Source organism: Onychomys torridus, chromosome 5, assembly GCF_903995425.1.
Source record: "Onychomys torridus chromosome 5, mOncTor1.1, whole genome shotgun sequence".
NCBI lineage: Eukaryota > Metazoa > Chordata > Mammalia > Rodentia > Cricetidae > Onychomys > Onychomys torridus.
The window spans coordinates 54,847,138-54,868,757 of record NC_050447.1 but is presented as its reverse complement, the minus strand read 5'-3'; the positions used below and the strand labels follow the sequence as shown (position 1 = coordinate 54,868,757).

At 41.3% G+C, this 21,620-nt stretch overlaps 2 protein-coding genes across 5 annotated transcripts in view; one reads left to right on the top strand and one right to left on the bottom strand.

The window, feature by feature from the left end:
* Positions 1 to 15,734, top strand: part of B3galnt2 (beta-1,3-N-acetylgalactosaminyltransferase 2) — a 35,202-nt gene extending 19,468 nt beyond the window's left edge. Inside the window, 7 exon segments of the mRNA XM_036186881.1 lie at positions 2,303 to 2,413; positions 7,024 to 7,102; positions 7,632 to 7,815; positions 10,545 to 10,670; positions 11,194 to 11,353; positions 11,807 to 11,863; positions 13,452 to 15,734. Coding sequence (XP_036042774.1) covers positions 2,303 to 2,413; positions 7,024 to 7,102; positions 7,632 to 7,815; positions 10,545 to 10,670; positions 11,194 to 11,353; positions 11,807 to 11,863; positions 13,452 to 13,589 — 855 coding nt within the window. The 3' untranslated portion in view covers positions 13,590 to 15,734.
* Positions 14,496 to 21,620, bottom strand: part of Tbce (tubulin folding cofactor E) — a 41,525-nt gene continuing 34,400 nt past the window's right edge. For 2 of the 4 annotated variants that reach the window (XM_036186879.1, XM_036186878.1), the window contains exons 12-17: positions 21,080 to 21,220; positions 19,820 to 19,973; positions 18,025 to 18,093; positions 17,068 to 17,127; positions 14,922 to 15,013; positions 14,496 to 14,732 (exon numbers count right to left, since the gene is read on the bottom strand). In XM_036186879.1, the coding sequence (XP_036042772.1) occupies positions 14,640 to 14,732; positions 14,922 to 15,013; positions 17,068 to 17,127; positions 18,025 to 18,093; positions 19,820 to 19,973; positions 21,080 to 21,220 (609 nt within the window). In that variant the 3' untranslated portion in view covers positions 14,496 to 14,639. Of the gene's footprint in view, positions 14,733 to 14,921; positions 15,014 to 17,067; positions 17,128 to 18,024; positions 18,094 to 19,806; positions 19,974 to 21,079; positions 21,221 to 21,620 lie in introns of those variants that run through there. The other 2 variants (XR_004944949.1, XM_036186880.1) reach the window with 2 other exon arrangements.

Below are 21,620 nucleotides of genomic sequence, written 5' to 3'. Positions count from 1 at the left end.
AGACATCTCTAGTGAACTCCAGATGTGCCAGCTGATCATGGACATTGAAGCAGTGTTGTCTTCCTCTCAACCATTCTCAATGCCTGTATTTCCTTCCTTCCTCCCTCCCTCCCTCCCTCCCTCCCTCCCTCCCTCCCTCCCTTCCTGTTTCTCTGTGTAGCTTTGTGCCTTTCCTAGAACTCACTCTGTAGCCCAGGCTGGCCTCCAACTCACAGAGATCTGCTTGCCTCTGCCTCCCGAGTGCTGGGATTACAGGCGTGCGCCGCCACCACCCGGCTCATTTCCTGTATTTTCAATCTTGGGGCTAGGATTTTCTTAAACCACCTAAATCAGAATCAAGGGATTTGTTCTCAGGCTTTAGACCCAAGTCCTGTCCATTCTAATTCTAAGGTGTTCTCACATCTTCCACATTTTACTAATGTTAGAGTTTTAGAAGAAATTACAGCATACCAAAGGCAAAAGATTGTTGTTAGGAGATGGGTGCATGACTAACCCAGGCTATCTCATCCAACACACAGTAGTGATCAGATTCCCAGTGATTATCATTGTGTACCATTGTCAGTTCATTCATCTTTTACGGTGTAGGCTCATACATGTGACTTGAATGACTATTACCCCTGGTATGTCAAGGTCCCAAAAACATCACTTGGAATAATAGTTCTTGATTTTGGCAATGAATTTGATTATAGAAATAAGAGTCGGGCGGTGGTAGCACATGCCTTTAATCCCACCATTTGGGAGGTAGAGCCAGGCGGATCTCTGTGAGTTCAAGGCCAGCCTGGTCTACAGAGTGAGTTCCAGGAAAGGTGCAAAAGCTACAAAGAGAGACCCTGTCTGGAAAAACCAGAAAAAAAAAAAAAAAAAGAAAGAAAGAAAGAAAGAAAAAAAATGAGTATTTTGAAGTGATGTTTCATCCAAGAGGGATGTGACTAGGTACTCTATTCCTGAAACTTCCTCCCCTACATATTGCTGCATTGCCAAGATTCCTGTCTGTGCTCAGTTTTTATGCAGTGGCCAGTGGCAGATTGTTGGAGGGTGTAAAGGTCGCTAGTTAAATTTCACTCTTAAGCTCTTCTCACTGATTGGAACATGATTTCCTTTCTGTAAAAGAGGAATTATATCTCAGCCAAACAGGCAGTTACCTGGGAATCTCTGTGTTGTTCAGTCTCACCAGGACTGCACGTAGCTAGTTCTTCTCTCCCTACCAGCCACTGCCACTCTGCCAGCAACCTCCAGTCTTCACCACTTCCAAGCAAAGGACAGGGTTCATAGCATTATGGTGGGCAGAGAAGCATCTATCTGGTCTACCTTAGACCTCTCCTCTCTTTAGCCTAGTGCTATAGCCTGTGAAATGCTTGTAATTCTGAATGAGCTACTTCTCTGCTTTTGTGGTAATTTGAAGTTCTTCTTGCATAATATCTACCCCAATTCTTACCAAAATGCCATGTTTTTTTTTTTTTTTTTTTTAAGCGGAGGATCAAATCCAGGGCCTTGTGCTTGCCTAGCAAGCTCTCTACCACTGAGCTAAATTCCCAACCCCCAAATGCCGTTTTTCATTTGTGAGCCTGTGGCCAAATGTTGGTAGTATTTAAAGATAATGGCTATTCTGTTTTTATTTCTAATATTCAGTGTATAGCCCATGACTTGGTAAATATTAATGTCACATGTTAAAAATCTACCACATTAACTTGAACTTTTTACTTTTTCCTAAATTTTATAGTAGAGAGAGTACAATGCAGTTGGCATTCTCAGACTTTGCTTAATGACCTTATAAATGAATAAAAATGACTATTTAAAAGCAATTTGATAGTTTGTATGTACCAAAATAAACACATAAACACACCTTGCTTTTTCCATTAATTTCCCCTCTAGGAATTTATTTTAAATAAAGTATTGTGGGAACGAGACATTATACCAATCATTCCTATATTACAGTAGCCATTTGGTCAGCAGACAACAGTTACAAATCAAGTGTCAGCCAAGTGGCATGTTATGCCACATTAGAAAGAACAGCTCTAAAAGTTGTAGCAACATTAGGAAATTGATACAGGAGAAACAGCCAGGCAGCATCTGCCAACACCACGAACTCAGAGTGACTGTTTTCTAGATGTGTCCAGAAGAAATAATTGAGGACATACATGCCAACAATGAAATGTTCAAGTTGTGGCTTAAAATTTTAACTGATATATTTCAGGGGAGGGAGGGGTTGATTTTTTTTTTCTAAACTTTTACATATATATATACTCAGAACCTAAGTGGCAAGAATAAACAAATTAATCCACTACCATTTTTCCCCCCAAAGAGCTTTGAAGGTACAATCGTGTGGGAAAGCCAAGATCTCCATGGCCTCGTGTCCAGAAACCTACACAGAGTGACAGTGAATGATGGAGGCGGTGTTCTCAGAGTTATTACAGTAAGCTGTCCTTTGTTTGGATTGGTTAGACATGAACTATCTTAGATACATAAAAAGTTTAGAATTTACTTTTATCCCAGGCAGTGTCAAACAGTGGTTTTGAACATACAACAGTAGAAAGTGTTTCTGAGTCACTTCACCATAGTGAAGATGAACAGCTGTAACTCCAATATTAATGAATAATGTGGTTTTGCCTTAAGATTGGTACATTTTAAAGTGTGATATTTTCTTGACAGGTTTTAGTGAGCATTTTTTAGAAACATTTGTTCATAGCTGAGTATAGTAGTTTATACCTGTGTTCTCAGTACTGAGGAGGCTGAAGCAGCAGGATTGCCTAGAACTTGTGACCAGCTAGCTACAGAGTAAGAAAGGAAGAAAAGAAATGCTTCTTCCATAGTTGGCTATGTTACCTTGATAGCAAAATGTTAGTTAAAGTACGATCTACCAAAATACTGAGCTGAGCACAATGTCCTGTGCTTGGGGTCCCAGCTCCTTGTCACACTAAAGCTGGAAGATTACTTTAGCTCAGAGTTCAGGGCCAGCCTGGGCAACATAGATAGCATCATGCTGTCTTTAAAAAGAGAGTGAGAGAGTGCTTGTTTTTGTTTTATTTCAAAGCAACTTGAGTTTCTGAATAATATTTCTCATTGAGTCAGATTTTTCTCAGATTTAAAACAAATCCAAGTTAGGTAAATTTCTCAAACATAAGCATAGTAAAGGTATAAAGACAGACTTAAGACGGGCGGTGGTGGAACATGCCTGTAATCCCAGCACTCAGGAGGCAAAGGCAGGTGGATCTCTGTGAGTTCAAGGCCAGCCTGGTCTACAAAACTAGTTCCAGGACAGCCTCCAAAGCTACAGAGAAACCCTGTCTCGAGAAACCAAAAAAAAAAAAAAAAAAAAAAAAGACAGACTTAATAAGCAAGAGGAATGCTCTAACGGTGTTGCAAACAACTTCCCAACCCCCTCTTTGTACTTGGTCTAATGAATAGGAAGACACTTGGCATTTAAATGCAGAAGTTCAATAATCTCTTAATTAGCCCTGCTCATGTGAAATAATTCCTGGTTTTGAAATGAGTGTCATGTGATTTATTACTTATTCAGGAAGCATTTGTTTCACACCCACTGAAAAGCAGGTACAGGGGGGCTGGAGTGATGGCTCAGAGGTTAAGAGCACTGGCTGCTCTTCCAGAGGTCCTGAGTTCAATTCCCAGCAACCACATGGTAGTTCACAATCATATACAATGAGATCTGGTGCCCTCTTCTGGCTTGCAGGGATGTATGCAGACAGAACATTATATACATAATAAATTAAATACAGTTTAAAAAGAAAAAGAAAGGCAGGCACAGTTACTTCATCACATCCTGGTCAGGGAGAAAGTAAGTCAAGGACTGGCAGGGTTCCTTAATGTAGAGGCGTGGGATGGCAAGCCTGATGGCCTCAATTCAGTGGGCATACCTGTGTACATACACACAGAAATAAATGTAATTTTAGAGTGTTGAAAAGAAAAGAACATATATTAAACAAATGGACCAAAGTCACATGTAATTATACAGTCTCGTAGGCCATATATAGTATTTTATCCATTGTTTACTTAAGACAGAGAATTTTATGAAAGGAATCATAATTTTTTTTTATTATTTTTAGGACAAATGCCTCTAATATCATGCCACCTTCTATTTGTGGAACAGAAATATCTAGGATACACCAAAATTCCATAGTATTTGATTTGTTATACTAAGGAAATGTTTCCTGCTGAGTGGAAGATTTAGTTTAAATATAAAGACAAATGATCTGCTCTGGAGGGAAACTAGCTGTGGATGGGGAGAGACAGCGTCAGCAGAAGCCCTTTAGTGGGAGAGATTTCAGGTCTGCTCCCTGTCAGTAAGTGATGATTTCAGGAAAATTTACAGCTAGACTGTGACCGTTGGGAAAAGTCACTAGCGAGGAATCCTAGTTAACTTTAACTGTCAGTTGCTGCAGCCTGGAGTCATGTGAGGAAGGATGTGGCCTGTGGCCTCTGGGTCTGTCATCGGGACTATCTTGATTGCTAATTGATAAAGAGGGTCCATTCCACCGTGGGTGACACTGCTCTCTGGACAGGTGGTCTTGGGCTAAGCGTGGGCTGAGTGACCCATCCAGCAGCATTCCTCTCTGATGTCTGCTGTATTCCCTGACTGGGACCCAGTTTCTGGTTAGAGGGAATGCTGCATGGACTAGTTAGCAGACTGCCTCTAAGTGCATGCTTTAGTTCCTGCCCTGACTTCCCTCAACAATGGATGTGACCTGGAAGTATAAGCCAATAAATACTTTCCTCATGGAAGTTGCTTTTGGTCTGAGTGTTTATCACAACAACAGAAATCAAACAAGAACACAATCAGTATTAGAATATTGTTAAGTTCTAAACAAGTCAAAACAAGAACATATTACAGTTGTTTTTGTTCTGTTTTGTTTTTTAAGTATACCACAATTATGGAACCAGAGTTGAACTCTAAAACATTCAGCTACAAACTGTATTTTAAATATTAATGTTATCCATGTTATCCACAGTGATCTCAGAATACTCTTTAGAAGCCTTAAAATGGTGCTGTGTAGAATCTTTTTCTACTGAGATCTGCTTAAAGAAAGTAGCCACGTAGTATTTCGTCTGACAAGAGAAGTCCGTGTAAGAAATGCTGTGAAAGGACAGATGGCTGCTTTTGGTAGTCAGCTTCAGCCCCAGCAGCTAGGGGAAAGCTGTGGAAGGCAGACATGTTGGAGCACAGCATACTGATGAAAAGTATTTCTAGTCTAAGAGGCAGGACTGTTGTTGGCTGGTGATAGTTAAGTTCTAGGTCTTCAACAGCAGTAGGAAGTTGGTCTACATCTGATTTGTTGGGAACAGATGATGATGTTTGTCTGGTTTTTGATACAGGGTTTCTGTGTGTAGCCCTGGCTATCCTGGAACTCCTGTAGACCAGGCTGGCCTCAAACTCAGATCCACTTGCCTTTGCCTCCCGAGTGGTGGAATTAAGGGTGTGTACCACCTCATCAGGTTGGGAACGAATGATGACTTAAAGAAGCTTTTCTCGGGCTGGAGAGATGGCTCAGAGGTTAAGAATACCATCTATACTCTTCCAGAGGTTCTGAGTTCAATTTCCAGCAACCACATGGTGGCTCACAGCCATTTATAATGAGATCTGGTGCCCTCTTCTGGTCTGCATACATGGAGGCAGAATGTTGTATACATAATAAATCTTTTTTAAAAAGGGGGTTGGGATTTAGCTCAGTGGTAGAGCACTTGCCTAGCAAGCACAAGGCCCTGGATTTGATCCTCAGCTCCAAAAAAAAAAAAGCTTTTCTCTGCATGGCCCCTGAATTCTCAGGTGCACAAGGATCTTGTCAAATTCATGAAAATTTTTGTGGAAAAACAAAAGTGATAATTCTTTAATGTTTTTATAAGTTTTTTTTTAATTAAAGATTTATTTATTTATTACATATACAGTGTTCTGCCTGCATGTGTCCTTGCAAGCCTGAAGAGGACACCTGATCTCATTACAGATGGTTGTGAGCCACCATGTGGTTGCTGGGAATTGAACTCAGGACCTCTGGAAGAGCAAGCAGTGCTCTTAACCACTGAGCCATCTCTCCAGCCCCTCTTTAATGTTTTTAAAATGCTATTAACTATGTTGAGTTTTGTACTATTGTGGTTGTGAGTGTAAGAACATTTATTTATCTCTAAGTGGGAATTTTGAGCACTGGGCCAGAGTCATCCTGATGCTTTAAATCCATGGCATAAGGGCTGGAAAGGTGGCTTAGTGTTTAAGAGTGCTGGCTGCTTATCTTCATTATTTTTCTGTTGCCATGATAAGGCAAGACCAAGGCATCTTATAAAAGAAAGTATTTAATTTTGGGCTCATGGTTCCAAGTCGTCAGAGTCCATGACCACCATAGTATGGAGCCTGGCAGCACGCAGGCATGCTAGCTTGGTACTGAAACAGTAGTTGAGAGCTTGCAACTTGATCCATAAGCTCGAAGCAGAGAGCTAACTGGAAATGGCTTTTTGAAATTTCAAAGCCCACCCCAGTAACATCTCCTCCAATGAGACCACACCTCCTAACCCTTTCCAACAGTCCCACCGACTGGGAACCAAATATTCAAATATATGAGCCTATGGGCGAGTGCATTCTTACTCGGTCCACTGCACCATTCTTCCAGAGGCCCTATGCTGGGTTCCTAGTGCCCACAGAGTGGCTCCAGCCTCATGGTCTGATGCTCTTCTTTGACCTGTGGCACTGTACTACACATGCATACAAAATATCCATGCACATGAAGTAAAAATAAAGAAATAAAGCAGGCCAGGTGGTTGTGGTGCATGCCCTTAATCCCAGCACTCAGGAGGCAGAGACAGGCATATTTCTGTGAATTCAAGGGCAGCCAAGGCTACACAAAGAAACTCTTGTCTTGAAAAACAAAAACAACAACAAAAAAAGAAAGTAAAAGGAACGCATGGCATCAGTATCTGCTGTAGGGTAGGCACCTTGGGCATCTGCTGGTCCAGCTCTGCATTGTAATACATTCACTGTTAGTCATGAAAATGCCTGAGCACTTCTGTTCTCATTCCTTTCAGGCTGGAGAAGGGGCATTGCCTCATGAATTCATGGAGGGTGTGGAGGGAGTCGCAGGTGGCTTTATCTACACTGTTCAGGGTAAGTTGGCTAGTGTAAAAGCAAACTCAGTGTTGCTAACCTTTTTTTATAATATGCTGTGAAAGGTCATCTTTTCAAGTTGAAAGTTCCTTATTGAGCAGGAACAAAGTAGTATGCCTGAAATACTGATTTAGGAGACTAGGAAAATTATGATTTCAAAACCATCCTGGGCTATGTGGCAACACCATATCTCTAAAACAAAGCCAAAAAACTCACTTTTTTTGTTTGTTTGTTTTTTGAGACAGGGTTTCTCTGTAGCTTTGGAGCCTGTCCTGGACTAGCTCTGTAGACCAGGCTGGTCTCGTATGCAAGTAAAGCATAGTTGGACTCTTTCTGTTGGTTCCAATTTTGTTGTTTCCCAGCATAGCAAACAGTGCTGCAGAGAACATTGTGGTGCCCAAGTAAGGTAATATCTCTAATGTCATGTCACAAGTAGGCTTCACTGAGCTGTAACTCGGCCCCACTGTCAAGTTCTAGGTCCTGAGCATGCAGTAGTGTTTTTCTCCAGCAGTCAGCATTTCCTTTTCAGAGGGAGATGCACTGTTACGAAGCCTCCATTCGCGGCCCCAGAGACTCTCAGACCACATACGGGATTTGCGAGTGGAAGATGCCTTACTGCAGGAGGAGAGCAGCGTCTATGACGACATTGTCTTCGTGGATGTTGTGGATACTTACCGGAATGTTCCTGCAAAATTACTGGACTTCTATAGATGGTAGGTTATGCAGATATTGGGTAGCGAAAATTTGCTTTGTTGTTATTTTGATGTGGAAACATCAAACCACTGAAATTTCAAAATTCAAAAGACTCATCCTCTGGGATGTGACCTGTTACGTCACATCCTTTAAAAACAATTTCTTTTTAATTTTAAGGTTTTTAAAAAATGACTCATGTTTGTGTCTGTGTGTCTGCTTTGTGAGTGTGGGTGCCTTTGGAGGCCAGAAGAAGGCATCAAATCTCTGGAACTGGGGTTACAAGCAGTTGAAGCTGCCCTACATGGGTATCAGGAACCAAATGGGTCCTACATGGGTCCTCTGGAAGAGCAGTACTTAGTCCTGATTCCCGAGCCAACTCTTCAGCACCTCCTGGCATTTTAAAGACAATGTCTAATGTGCTGTTGCTTTCTTATTTGGATGAACAGATCCACAGTGTGAATGGCATTAAGTGGTCAAAAACAATAAACAAAAATTAATTCCCTTAGAGTCATTCCTACACACTTTGGGTGTCTCAGCCTAGCATTGGATGAAATCAGTGGGTCTAGAAATGATCCTTTTTAGTTTTGTTTCTACCTATACACTCCAGTTCCCTAATTATATTCACACTAAGTTACTAATCTGAATTCTGTGCAACTAAATATCCACCTTTAAATAGCCAGTCTCTCTACTCTATCAATTTCCAAACTCCTTGCATTGGGATAGATACAGTGGTGCATGAATTTTGTCCCAGCTACACAGAAGCTGAGACAGAGGCTCTTTTGAGCCTAGAAGTTTAAGGCTAGCTTTTCACAGCATGGTAGATTCTGAAAGCCAACAAATACTTGTCTGATTTACAAACTTTTATAGCTGTTCAGTGAAATTAACTCTCCTAACTTCCTAGAACGTCCAGTGACTGTTGGTTGCACTCTAAATTTGTGACAGTATGTTAGAATCTTTAACATGCATAGTTGGTAGTTACTTGGGGCTGTGCTGACTTGCTGAGGTGCACCTTGCTCTCATATGACTGAGGTACTAACTCCCTGGAGTTGTCTGCCTGTCTCACCAATGCCTGACCTGGGATTTCACAACTTTGCCTTATTTTTTGAAGCCTTATCAAGGGCTTATTTCTTGGAAAGGCCTACCAGATCTCTTTCTTCATGTCCCTTCTCAGGTGGGAAGTTCACAAGGGCACTGTAGTTATGTTTTTTTGGGGTCATGATCTCTAGATTGTCCAGTTAGTTTGTGGAACATTCCTAACATTTCCTAATTATTATTTTGGAGTCATCTGTGGATGGAAGGCAGACAAGTCTGAAATACCAGGACTGCATTTAGACAGCAATATTTAAGGAGCCTGTCACAGCTGGGCTGTGGTGGTACACCTTTAATCCCAGCACCTGGGAGGCAAAGGCAGGCATTTATCAAGTTCTAGGGCTATACAGAGAAACCTTGCTCAAAAAGGGAGAGGAAAAAAAAAGGAGCCCATTACTTAGAGTTCCAAGTATAGATAAGGCCACTATGAGGAGTTTCAGGAAGGGGAAATCAGGACTTAGATGGGGTAGGGCACTAGGATTTCTAACATCATTTTGTTTTCCATATCCTGTTCCTTACATACCTCTCCCATTGTTTTCTGTTTCCCTCCTCACTTCCCTGTAGTGCTGTTACTGGCTTCATCAAGGCTGTTTTCAGACCTGCCTCCTCCTAGCCCACATCACCCTCCACCTTCTATTTTTCAGCATGCTTTGTGTGGAGGGAGGGAAACATGGGGGATGGAAGGGAGGACAGTGTTCTTCTAATAGGAGAATATTATTAGTTGTACCTTATACATTTTAAGTCAGTGCTTAATTATTTGGCCTTATTTACTGAGAATCACCAGTGACCTAAATGTCTTTATAACAAAAGTTTATTTCTGATTGGCAAATACCATATGTCTGTTATACTGTTGAAAATCACTTAAAAGGCTGAGTTTGGTGGTACACACCTTTAAGCCCATCAGTCCAGAGGCAGAGGCAGGTAGATTTTGTGAGTTTGAGGCCAGCTTGAACTACATAGTAAATTCTAGCTGGTCCCTTGACAAGTCTGTACTTAAAAACAGACCTGCAGAGATTGACAGTGAGGTAGGGAACTAATTTTGCCCTGTTTGAGGCCATGAAGTTTTGGTGTCTAGAGAAATAAAGTAAGTCACCTTCCTGTTCCTCCAGAGGTTGTTTATAATAACTTAAATGCTGGAAATTGGTTCCAAAGAAAAATATGTTTGCATGTTATAAGTCATGTTTTAACCCATAATATAGTTATTTAAAAAAAAAAAAGTTTTGAGACAATCTCACTGAGTATCTCTTGGCTGGCCTAGAACTCACAGAGCTCCACCTTTCTCTGCTTCCCACCACACCTGGCCTGTTTCATAACACACCGTGTTCCACGGTGTTGTAGATGAGAGCTTTGGGTCTGATACCATGATCTTGGGCTTTACAACTAGGCACACATGGGGCAAGGTACAGGTGATAGGTAGGTCTGGTAGCAGACATGGAAGATGACTGGGAAGCACTTGTTACAATGGAAATTCTACTTCAGTCAGACTTTCTTCTCATTCTTCTCTGTTATGCCAGCTGGTCAGGTAAGGACCAGCCACAGTGGATGGTCACAGGGATAGTGTTCTGGGTGCAGGATAAGACACTGAAAGTGCACAGCTGTACAGACAGTGCACATCCTTCCAGGGTTGTGCTTGCTTGCACGTCTCCTTTTCTGTCAACAGGACTGTGGAAACCACCAGCTTCAGTTTGCTGCTGAAGACAGATGACGACTGTTACATAGACTTAGAAGCTGTGTTTAATCGAATTGCTCAGAAGAATCTAGATGGGCCTAATTTTTGGTGGGGAAAGTAAGTGAAACATGGACAACCATTGACTTGCAGTGTACCTAAGTGTAATTAATTTAGAATGAAGTGTGCAAGTTATTTTTCCACAAGAAAAATGGTATGAACTTTCTTATTAGTTAAACTGTTTTAGATTAGTTTGCTGTCAAAAATCTCAGGCTTATTAGCCAAGAGTCAAAGATGTGATTTTAGAAGTGCATGGTCCTCTGAAGCTGTTGTATGTTTTTTTGTCAGAATCATGCATGATACATCTCCATAGCCATTGTCTTTGCTACTTTAGGAATCACTGCAGGATTAGTGATTTGGTGGGTTTGGTTTCATTTGAATATATACTGAAACACGGGGTGGGCTTCTATTAGCTTCCATTAAGAAACTGAGAGCTTACCTAACTAATATATATAAAGTACCATTCGGTAAATAATTCCTTTCCTTAGTTGCAAGAATTTTTCCCTGCTTTACAAGCCAGTCCCTTTGTAGTGATCAATCCAGTAGAAGGACGTGGCTAGCCATCACCTTTGTAACATCTCAGTTTCAGATTGAATTGGGCAGTGGACAGAACTGGAAAGTGGCAGGAGCTGGAATACCCCAGCCCAGCCTACCCTGCCTTTGCATGTGGGTCAGGGTACGTGATCTCCAAGGATATCGTTGACTGGCTGGCAGGCAACTCCGGAAGGTTAAAGACCTATCAGGTAACAAGATCACTCATCCAGTCCAATGTCCTTGAGATAGCCCTGAAGCAGAGCCAGCTTACCATGATTGTGGTTTCTCTGCAGGAGTCATTCCCTAAAGGTCAGGGATGTATTCCTGCCACCTCTCAGACTCTAGCCACGATGTCTATTCCTGTATCTTACTTGAGCCTGTTTACACTGTTCTTCATTTGCAAAGTATATTCTCTGGAGAAATGTAAATACTTCTGTTATAAGGAAGAAGCTAAAGAAGTGCTTTCTTCCCCCTGACCTGGTTATAGTGTTGGGGAGCAAGTGTGCCCAGCTATTAGATCCACAGCACACTTCAGACTTGTCAGTTCGTTGCATACTTCCTGTTTCCCATCTCTAGCTTGCTCTTGTACATCTGGATTACTTAATCTACATATGGCCTTGTCTTTACAAAAACTTAAAAAGTTTGCATTTGATCATGAGTAGGGTGAAGATGTCAGCATGGGCATTTGGATGGCAGCCATAGGCCCTAAAAGACACCAGGTAAGCAAGTATGGGGTTGCTGGCTTCAGGGCTCTTGGAGGTATGTAGGTGAACTTACATACTGTACATCCAACCCTAGGCATAAGAAATGAAAGCCTTCTGGCATCCCAGCTGTGCTCTTAAGCTCCAACACGGTACCTTATTACTACTCAGAGCAGTTGTCTAAGTTTAAACCAAAAGGAAATGCTATGAATGAACGTTCCTTACTCACAAAAAAGAATTAGGTCTTTAGGTTTGATCAGAAATTCCTTGTAGTTTTACAGTGTAGAATCTGTTGACTTGAGTTTCTGGTCCATGACTGTGAGACCTCTCAACTCCTGACAGCAGACTTTTCCTAGTATTTTATTTGTATGGAGCCAGGGCAGGGAAATGTGTATGTAAGACCAAAATTGAAGGTAAGAAACTTGGGGACAGGAGGAACAGGCTTCTGCCTTATTTGTTGTATTGACTTCTGGATTCTTGCACCTTCTACTCTGGCTGTGGAAGGTACAGAGAGCAGGACATGCAATGCTTGCCATTCAGAGCCACACAGTCACACTTGCTTATTTGGAAACAGGAATACATACACAGTCAGCTCAGCCTGAGTCCTGCTGCTGCATCATACTCTCAGCGAATCTGAATGTTGTGATCTGTAGTTTCCAAAGACTGTTTGTGGAGTTTGTTGACGTGTTGAGATCCTTTATTGTGACCCTGGCTTGTAACAGTCATACAGAGGATAGCTAGTCACTTTGTCTTACCTTCTGGGGCACTGTCACTTTTAAATACTTAACATTGCTGGTTTGGATCTTCTGGAGCTGAACAGTTTCTTGGATAGAAAGCTTTGTTTTCTTCCATGTCCCCAAGGCATGGGGCCCACTATGCTGTCACTGGTGAACCCCTCATTCTAGGTGTTTTTGAGAAACAGGGATTACCAGGTACCCTCCAGACACATGGTAGTTCCAGCAGCTCCTATGCCCATCAGAATTGTCATGGTTTAAAAAGATTTTCAGATTTTTGCTGTGTATATCACTCTGGCTTGGTGGGGGCTGGAGAGGTCTCTAGCTACAGATTTTAGCTAGGATTTATGTTCTCTTATATGTGTTTCTTCACGTGTGTGTTGTTATGCTGAGCAGTGTGGTACTTGGGACTCAGGTCAGAAGTCTTGGACGTGCCTATTCTTACAGCATAGTGCTCTCATAGCATTTGATACTTAAATGGGGTGATTTACAAAGAGTTGCAGGCATCCTATCAGAGAAGTGCTGCCATTGCTTTATGACCTCTCTCTAAAGGAGAATCTGAAAGTATTCATCTGTGCTCTCTGTACTTTTTATAGAATTTCATGTGCTGACTCTTCTGAGAATCTTAATGTATTTATTTTAACTGACAACATAGTAATTGTGCATATTTATGAGGTAGTGTGGCATTTGGTGACTATTAATCTTTACACTGTAGTTTCTATGTTCATAGCCCCAGGACTATGAGGTTGTGGTGCTTTCCCAAATTTAGGAGTCATCCCCACCCCAAAATTCATGAGTTGGTATCGGTAGAGTACAATGAAATGTCTCACATGTAGTTTCCTGATTCTGTCTTCTATTTTGTTTCTTAACAGGACAGCCTGTGGCTGTGTGAGAAAACCTGTGAGACAGGAATGCTGTCTTCTCCTCAGTATTTACCACAAGAGCTAAGCAGACTGTGGGAACTGAAGGAACTGTGTGGGGATCCTTGTCAGTGTGAAGCAAAAGTGTAGTGATCCTCAAAGATCAGGAACTGTAAGTCTGAGGAGACCTCGTGGCTGGTATTGAACTATAAGTAGTTTGATATGACTAGTATTTGCACAGGCATTAATGAATCAACTGATACTGTAGTGTAAGTTTTTATTTGTAAATTGGAAGATTATTTAATACCAAATTATGTTATAAAAATATTACTAACTCCTGATCACTGTTACTAATTAGTAATTCATCATTACCATTTTTTGTTAAACCTGGCCAAATTCAGAAAGTTGTAATAACTCCATTTGAATCTCAATCAGGATGATAAAATAGCTCTGTATAGCTTAATTAGGCCAGAAAGAACATACAAAGATGCTCTGTGGCCCTGGGGCCACATATACCAAAGTCTGGGTTGCTGGAAATACCAGTTTGTGGATCTCTGACATGGGCAAACTGGCCTTGAAAAGGAAATACTGTAACCTGAAGTTTGGAATCTTGCTTTTAAAGATGTTTATTTACAGATGTACCATGTTTTCTTTACCATTTAATGTAAATCCTGAATGTCTCAGCTTACTCTCACTAAACTGTTTTGTGAGTATGAGTAAAAGTAAACACCTCAGGGTTCAGTGTCACAGGGAAGTAGGGAAGGCACTCTGCCTTGCCTGATGTTTACCTAAGCTTGAGGAGGTGGTAATCTATGGAAGATAGGTTCAGTATAATGTAGGGGAAAGTATGTTGTACAGAGTAGAAGATGAGTTTCCTCAGTTTAAGGGACATTTCTCAGAATGACCAGCCAAATCACTGTAGTAAACTTTTTTAATAGTTAAGTAGCCCTCAGCAGATGTTAACTCCACTCAGATTTAGAGTATTGTGTTTACTTCATAGTTACATCTTCACATATTGGAATGCAGTAAGCTAAGAAAGCAGAAGGAGTAGAAAAATCACTAGTAATCAAAGCCTTTATTATTCTATTAATATACAACCAAATGGTCCTTTCCCAGCAAAACATACATCCTTTGTGAGGGTGAAGTTTTTGTTTCTGGTGTGTACAACATTCTAGTCGCTAAACTCTTACGGTTGGACTGTTACCATCGCACTAGTAGACAATCTCCATTCTCCACAGAGTAAAACTGTAATGACTGTAGGTCATTTTCTAGTTCAATTTCTCTGCCCGGCATCTAAAATTAGAACAGAATGGGGAAGAGTGAGTAAGACATCTGATAAAGCGTATTATACATGCCGCCCTCCAATGGCAGGTAGCTTGAAGAGTCAAAATGCTGCCTCCATTTAGAATCTGTTATGTATGGCTCATGGTACTATGGTGAACTAAGCTTAGCATAGCTTTGTGTTTTTGCTTAGCAACTTACCTTGGGACTTTCATAGGACAACAGAAGTTCTGACACAGGAACTTTGAAAAGACGTGACAGCAGTCCCTTTACCTTTTGAATTGTCATGGAATCTATCAAAGAAAAGGAAAATCCATTTCTCTCAAATGATGACTATGTACAAACAGCTCAGGTGAGGCAGCCATGATCTGTTGTTTCTTAGCATCAGTTTACCTAAGACACTAAGTGACAAAAGCTTGAGTCATTTGACCAGTTGATTCTTTTGGGAAATGGAGCCAATGTTTAACCCAAGTGGTCTTGACAGTGAGGTGTCATACCATTTCAGCAGCATTTACTATTTCTTCCTCAATCTGAGTAACCAGAAATAATCATTTCACAGAGGAGGAAAAATATAGGCCTTTGTGATAACTTCCTAATGGGTTGCTGAAGATCCCATGAGTGGGGCCTTGAGGACACCTCTCAGCCTTATTTTCCCTCTAGAAGAGAGCATAGACTTAAGTGGTGGATGAGGTCTCCCCCAGCATGAGCATCCAGTCACCATCAGGATGTGCACACACATGACTACCAGGTATGGGAAGGTAACTCAAAAACAAATGCTCTGGTCTATTCAGAACACACTAGGAACTTCTTTCCAAAGACAGGTTGTGATACATAGTGGATATTTTGATTAAGGATATTAGTTTCTCTGAAGCTTTAGCTGAAAGTACAGCAATAGTTTGGTGTCCCACAAATATCACAATGTAGACAATTATTTTTCTATAAAAATTGTTTTTTTATGAAAGCTGTGTTTTTATGCAACTTGTGATAATAAATCTTCTCTATTTTAGAATAAAACTAGCCTTTTCCTGTTTGTGACCCAATTCGACAGCCGTACTACCTTGAATGTGCCTGATCAAACTTGTTGCATCTAGAGAGGACTAGGCTGGGTCCCAGACTGAATAAGGATGGGAAGGGGAGAAAGCAGGTTGAGTTGTCAGCATAGCTTTGCTTCCATAGTATGGACATAATGTGACTACTGCCCCATTCCCACCAGTCTTTCCTGCCATGAACAGCGCACCTGTCCTTACATTGCTTAGCTTGAGTATTTTTTCTGAGCAACAAGAAGAAAGTTAATACATTAATACACACTGTTAATTTGTCATCATATATTACGTATCAGTAATAGAAATTGAATTGCTAAAAAAAAAAAAAAACCACAGGAGAAATTGGCCCTAAATGGATGGTTATTCAGGAAAATACTCTTCTGGGTGCAACTAGCCTTGCATGAACTATGGTATCATGGGCAAGCTTTTGTCTAATGAACACGGATGTAAAATCAATAAATTTACAGCACTTACGGTAGGCAAATAGGGAAATATATTTACTGGAGTCAGTCAGATGCATATGTTTCCATTTCTTCAAGTGCTTTAAATCTAACCCACCAGCATTTAGCTTTGACTCAAGTTAATCTTGAGAATTTATAGAATTGTGTCATGCTAAAAAAAAAAAAAATAGACTGATTCTTCTGAGTGCAAGTCTAAGTTCGATTATATTTATCCAAAAGCATTTATTTTCTTAATATTAAATTAGTTCCAGTAGTACAAATGTTTTTTAGAGGATTTTGAAAAAAATTTCTTTCTCCCCAAGTTGTATAAAAGCACTGACTGGGGCTGGAGAGATGGCTCAGAGGTTAAGAGCACTGCTTGCTCTTTGAAAGGTCGTGAGTTCAATTCTCAGCAACCACATGGTGGTTCACAACCATCTGTAATGAGATCTGGTGCCCTCTTCTGGCCTGCAGGAATATGTGCAGATGATAGAACACTGTATACATAAAAAATAAACCTTAAAAAATAAAAAAAAAAAATAAAAATAGCACTGACTTCTCCCCTGATCAGGAAATCATCTCTAGATAAGAAAAGCCCAAGAGAATCTTAAACACATGGGCATGGGAAGTAATTCCTTTAAGGGGCTAAGCATTCCATTCAAGTCAAGTCCTCACACTTGTGGCTGGACACACTATCACATGGCACAGGTGTAGTGGCGAATGCCTTTTACTCAGGCACATGGGAGGCAGGTATGTGAGTTCAAGGCCAGCCAGAGTAACATAATAAGACCCTGTCTGAGAGAGAGAGAGAGAGAGAGAGAGAGAGAGAGAGAGAGAGAGAGAGAGAAATGGGCATGCTCTTACCTGGCAACTGCTTTTCTAATACTTTCTGTTCAACTTGGTTTGAGCATTTTATCTTCAGTGCTTTAAGGAAAAAGGGAAAAAATTACTAACCATCATAGCAGGGATTTATAGCATGCATGCATGTAGAACTGGGACTGTGCCTCTGAGGTAGAGCACATACTTTGTATACACAAGGCCTCAGTGTGATTACTAGCACCAATAAGTTAAAAACGTGCAGGAGATTGCTAGATAACGTAGCAGTTTGGCACAACTTGGTTCAATCCTCATAAATGGGCCTTAATGATGTTAAAAATTTCTATTAATATTTCCATAAAGCTAGGTGTGGTGGTGCACACCTGTAATTCCAAGCTATAATCCCATCTTGAAAGGCTGTGGTAGGACTGTCACAAATTCAAGTCCAGCCTAGACAACACATTCCAGCTATGAGACCTTGTCTCAAAACAAACAAACAAACAAACAAAAAAAAAAAAAAAATATCATAGTCCCAGAACTGGGGAAGGCATAGCGGAGGCTAATGAGTACAAGGCAGCCTGGATTTATATAACAAGATCATGTCTCAAACAGGCGACCCAGAATTCTATCACCCTTTCTTCCCCTCCATACTACTTCCTGACAGTTTAGCTAGGGTTCTGCATGGAGGATACAGTGCAGGATTCCACATTACAGCGTGGTTTACTATTCCACTCTCTCCTACACCTAGAAGGCTATTCAGAGAGTCAACAGCATAATAGTTACTAACATTATGATTCATAACAGTACCAAATTTTAGTTATGAAGTAGCAATGAAAATAATTTTATGGTTGGGAGTCACCATAACTGTATTAATGGGCTGCAGCATTAGGAAGATTGAGAACCACTGCCCTAGGAGAAACACACTTCATCCCTGTCAAACATCACCACTTGCTTCATACCCAAGACCCCGGTACAAAGCATGTGTGTGAAAGGATTCTTACTTACTTAGTAGCTGATTTCTGAGCATGAATGGCTGCTGTGTTTTGAGTTCCTCATCTTCAGGCGCACCATATTCTGTTTAAGAAATAAAAAGGGATGAAAAAGAAGCTAGAGACCACAGTAAGGAAACAATGTTAGTGTAAACAGATCCTCTCCCAGGATCAACCCAGCATCACTGATCAATTAGCTTCCTCCTGCAGAACTAACTGCTTGTTGGGTTGTTAGGAGAGGTAAACAATAACCACTCCCAAGGAAGATCATCTCTGTGGCTGTATGTTCCATGCTCGTTCTAACAGTAGCCTGTTCTAACAGTAGCCTGACTAAGCTCCTCATGCTTTCAAAACCTTCCAACTTTTAACTTGGTTTCAGTTTTGAAAATGCTCTTTCCTTCAGGGTCCTGAGAGAAACTAGGTATGATCTGGACAGAGGTCATAGGACCCCATCAGGTTTTAACCAGTCAAGTGTTTAGTCCTGCTGCAGACCAGTTCCTGTCCCTGCAACACAAGCAGCAGCTTTCCTTGTCTGTGGGGACACATCCTAGGACTTCAGTGGAGATCTGAGCTTAATAGCAGCAGATAGACCCTTTTCCTAGGTCTTTAAGTACCACATACCTGTGATCCTGTGATTATACACTGTAGGAGACTAACAACCACACCAATGTGCTGTGATGGAAGTTCTGCGAACCTGCTCTTTCAGAATATCTTTCTGTACTTTCAAGCCTCAGTAATTCCATTTCACAGCTTCTCTTTGGATTTTAAGAACCATGGCACTGTATTCATCTGTGTTTGGGGCTATTTTCTTGTCACAAGCACTACGACACCTTGGTGGTCTATATACTCAGTCACTGAATGACTCAGGGCAGGCAGCACATGTAGCATGGAATGCTAGGCAGAGGCAGTCTTGGACATCATACCACTTAGAAACGGTATGCAATTAAGGCGATGAAGTTTTGGATTCTGGAATTCTCTATTTAATGTTTAGGTTGAGGTGGACTAAAGGTAAGTGAAACTGCAGAAAAGGCTGAACTACTGTCCTTCCCTGCTGCACTTTATCAAGTGGTACTGGTTTCTCTGTACACACTTGGCAATGAGAAGCTGAACTGCATGCATCTGCAGGCTGCTTAGAACTTTCCTTTCCCCACTCAAGTGACTCAGAATTTACCTAGAGCAGCCAGGAAATTGGGCCAGCTAATGGAGTAATTTGAAAGCAATTCCCACAGGCAGCTTGTCTTCCTGAGATAATGTTCTAGCTGAAGCATTTATGCAGTGAGCTGCTTACACTGGAAATATGTCAAAAGAAAAATGGCCTAAATGTGAACCATGGAATTGATGAAATGATGAAGTCAAAACAAAGTGAAAAGTACATTGGAACATAATGCCCAATCCTTTGCTCCAATGCCTGAGGCCAGCTAGCATGCTAAAGGAACCACTGTGAACACCAAGTGCCAAACAACATAGGACAAGACTTTAGGATGGGACTTGGGAAGAACAATACAATTTATGTGCAAACTTGCCATGCTGGGAGCATTACAAAAAAAACACCAGCACTTGAGATGACCTGGAGTACTGCCAACCTTTGCAAGGAGTTACCCACCACCAGAAAGTGTAGGTCTCTGGGGGAACACATGTTGACACTGCCAGTTTACCATCTGTTTTCAACTCGCTGATGTGGTGCCAGGAAAGTGCCCACATAAAAAGGAAACAGATCCCCCAAATCAGAAAGGACAAAACACTGAGCCTTCCTGAACTACTACATCAGGGCCCTGTTCTGGCTGGATTCCCCACGGGCTACCTGGACGTACTGCAGCAGAGAAGCTGGTATCTAGGATGGGCCGAAAGAAACTCTGCATTTGGCCTGTTTTTGTCGGGATCTGGATGTCCACCAGCCTTTTTCCATTCATTTCCAAAGGTTTTTCGGTAATCAAGCTCAGCTCCACGCCTTTCCTCTGGAAGAATCTGTGTTCATGTGAAATAGAAATGTGTCATCTTCCAGTGAGCTGCTCATGGTTTTACCCAGTCCTCCTTCTGGTGCTCAAGCAGAGACAATACAATTTTTGCCCTCTACACTGAGTTAAATCCCCCAACCATCCCTGCACCTTCCTTTTCCAACACAACTCACAAGTTTACTTAAGAAGTCCAAACTGGATATGGTGGTTCCTACCAGTAATCTAGCACTTTAAAGAGAGCTAATGCAGAACTGCATGGAGTTCAAAGTCAGCTTGGGTGAGCGACTATTAGTCTCAAAAACAAAATAGAAACCAAATTTTAATTTAAAAAAGACAAGCCATTACATAACCCTGAAAACTTAATTTGCGTTGCCAAGAACTTGCATTCTTCTATAGAACTAATATCCAGGGCCAGCAAGATGGCTTAGCAGTTTAATCACTTGCTGCCTTAAAGCCTAATGACTCTCATTCAATCCTTGAGATCCATATGGTGGAAGGTGAAAACAAACTTCTGCCAACAAATGCTCTTAACCACTGAGCCATCATCTCTAACATTCCACCCCCCATTTTATAATTTCCATCATGATAATATCTGCACCAGGTACCTGGGCTCACCTCTCTTGGTATCAGCTAGAACAGCTTGCTTCCTTTAGGAAACTTCAGAGTGTGCCTAGGCCTCAAAGCCTCACTCTTGGGAGGAACAAGGAGAGAAGAGACATGCTCTGGTCCTGTGTTCTTTCCAAGGACACATGATAAAGTGCCTAACACTCCCCCACTGCTCCTTAAATGACCACTGTTCAGGCAGCAAAATAACACTGATCTAGTGCTGACCTAAGTATAACCCTCTTCCCTCTAAGGGCAAAGAATCTCAATAAACAAAATGCACATGGTCATCACTTTATAATATTCAAATGTAATTTACTTTTACAGTTTTTATTGTTTTCTAGTCTTAGAAAAAAATTTAAAACCTAGTGCTATGACACACTTACAGTCCTACGTACTCTGATGGCTGAAGTGGAAAGAAAGCTGAGTTCAGAAGTTGAGGCCAGTAGAGGTAACACTTAGACTTCCTCTCCAGAAAGAAACCAAAGGGCATGGTTAGGGTCATGTGCTCACCTGACACCTGTTCAGGGTCTTCAGCTGACCGATCTTGGCAATGATGATCTCCTCTGCTTTGTCTCCTTCAGTCAAGGGGTTTCTAGTACAGGACAGAGCCTGTAGGCTCTGTAATTTATCTAGCTCATTGATAAATGACCACTGAAGCAACAAAAGAAATAAAAGCATCATGTATCAGGACACATTTCAGATTACTTGGCCTAGCACATAAAAGTAAAATTGCCTAGCTCTCATCTGAGGTATAAGGTGCACTGGTCACCAACACCTCACCCATGTCAACTTAATGACATTTTACATCTGTGTAAATAAAAGAACTCTAACCCTAAAAAGTTTTACTATGAGGAAGCATTTGCTTTTGATTTAATGTTTTCTAAGATTTGTTTTATGTGTATGGATGTTTTGCCTGCATGTCTGTCTGTGCACATGTGTGCAGTGAGCAAGAAGGCCAGAAGGTGGCATTGGATCTCCTGGAACTGGAGTTACAAACAGTTGTGAGTAGCCATCTGGGTGCTGGGAATTGAACCTGAGTCCACTGCAAGAG